General features: G+C 55.0%; 1 protein-coding gene across 1 annotated transcript; it reads right to left on the minus strand.

The window, feature by feature from the left end:
- Positions 1-295: 295 nt before the first annotated feature.
- LOC119289823 (bisdemethoxycurcumin synthase-like) lies at positions 296-1,833 on the minus strand. The gene has a single exon (XM_037569034.1). The coding sequence runs from the start codon at positions 1,776-1,778 to the stop codon at positions 582-584; it is 1,197 nt and encodes a 398-aa protein (XP_037424931.1). The 5' UTR covers positions 1,779-1,833; the 3' UTR covers positions 296-581.
- Between the last annotated feature and the right edge of the window lie 220 nt (positions 1,834-2,053).

Raw genomic sequence — 2,053 nt, forward strand, 5'->3', positions numbered from 1 at the left:
GCCCGACTCAATGCACTCGGCAAACCAATCGGTACTGGGCAATGTCGCGGATTCAGGTAGCAATACTTGTGTGTCTGACACTGTCTGACTATAAAAGATGAGGAGAGATATGCTTGTGCCATTTCATTTTCGCTTGTACTTCCTCTTTCGATGAAATCAATTACTATGATAATTTTGAATTCCAGTGAAATTCAGGTACTAGTTAGGCCTGTATTCCAGAGGAAACATGTCAATTCACAGCAGCAGCGTCCCCAAATTTAACAACAGGTATATACAGTAATCCACACAGTACGGATATCATATACTCCATATATATTTATGACCATATAATATTGATCGTTCTTACACAACTTTTTTTAAAACTCACTCTTACACAACTTACAATACCATTCTCACACCACACATGTTCACATCGCTTACGTGAAAGAGGGAAATATCAAAGTGACATATGGATATGGGAATATCAAAGTGACATATGGATATGGAAATATAAAAGGTTGCATTGCATGCACTTATTGAATATATATACTAGTACTACTCTGTATGTGCCATGCATTTTCGTTCTTTTTCTTGGGTTTACCTTAGGTGGCAGCGTGCAGCAGCATCGCCTCGACAGTGAACCCTGGTCCGAATCCAATCATCACCCCCCACTCTTCATTAAGGCCAGCTCCAGCTCCAGCACCTTCAGGATTTATTCTTCGGCGCCTGACCTCATCGAGCACGAAGATCACCGTGGCGCCCAACATGTTCCCGTACTCTCTGACCACAGTTCTGCTTGCCGCCAGCTTCTCCGGGGCCAGCCGGAGTGCCTTGCCGATGCGCTCCAGCATCCCGCCGCTGCCCGGGTGCACCGCCCAGAAGAGATCATTCCAGTCGACGACACCTCCGACGACGGTGGTAAGCTGGTCGCCCAGTGCATCCAGCAAGCAACGCTCAATGATGCCTGCCGCCAGCCTTGGTAGTCCGTTCGAAATGTTCCAGTCGATGCCTCCACTCCCGAGATGCATCCTGGGTACGTGCTCGGTGTCCGGTATCACGGCCTGCGAGGCCGCCACCATGTTGAACAGGGGGCGCTCCCGGGCGTCGGGGTCAGCCCCCACAATGGCCGCGCCCGCTCCGTCGCCGAACAGTGCCTGGGAAATGAGGGTGTCGAAGGTGTCCGACTCGACGGGCCCGCGAAAAACAGCGACGGTGAGCTCGACGCAGACCACGAGGACGCGGGCGCCACGGTTATTCTCGGCGAAGTCCTTGGCGAGGCGCAGCGCAGCGGACCCAGCGGCGCAGCCGTTGAGCTGGAGCGCCGTGCGGCAGACATCATGGCGGAAACCAAGGAGGGAGACGAGGCGGACGTCAGTGCCCGGCGCGTGCGCTCCCGCGTTGGTGGTGACGACGAGGTGGGTGATGTCGGCCGCGGTACGACCCCACTCGGCAATGGCCTTGGCGGCTGCCGACGCGGCGAGCTCCGGGGCGGCAGCGGCCACGATCTCGAGCCGGGCCTCCAGGGACATGTCCGGCTGGGCGGAGAGCAGCTCCTCGGTGTGGTAGAAGAAACGCCTCTCGACGCCTGAGATCCGGCATAGTTTGGCGAAGGTGGGCTTGAGGTGGGTGAGGTGGTCGCTCTGGGTGACGCGGAAGTAGTAGTCGGGGTAGTCGCCCTGCGGCACGCAGTGGGGCGGGTTCGCCGTGCCAATGGCCAGCACCGCCGCTAGCCCGTCCGCACGCTGGGCAGCTCTGATCTCGCCCAAGGTGCTGGCTGGGATGCTGTTGCTGCTTGCCATGGTCGAGCGAGCTAGCAACCTTGTGAAGAACAAAGCAAACGGGGCAAGAGGCTGATCAAATGATTTATGTGCGTTGGGAGATGAGCGGAGGCGGCAAGTATTTAAAGACGTGAGGGAGATGGGAGACTCACGCGGCTTCTGTCTCGTCACGTGCAAATATCTTGCCAAGACATATGATTGAGGCTAGAGCTGAGCCACATCAAGTACTCCCTTTCCTCCAAAGTAGACCATGCTTTTTTTTGGAGAAGAAAAACAAATACACGATGTATTATATT

The sequence above is a fragment of the Triticum dicoccoides genome, chromosome 4A (genome assembly GCF_002162155.2).
Source record: "Triticum dicoccoides isolate Atlit2015 ecotype Zavitan chromosome 4A, WEW_v2.0, whole genome shotgun sequence".
Lineage (NCBI taxonomy): Eukaryota > Viridiplantae > Streptophyta > Magnoliopsida > Poales > Poaceae > Triticum > Triticum dicoccoides.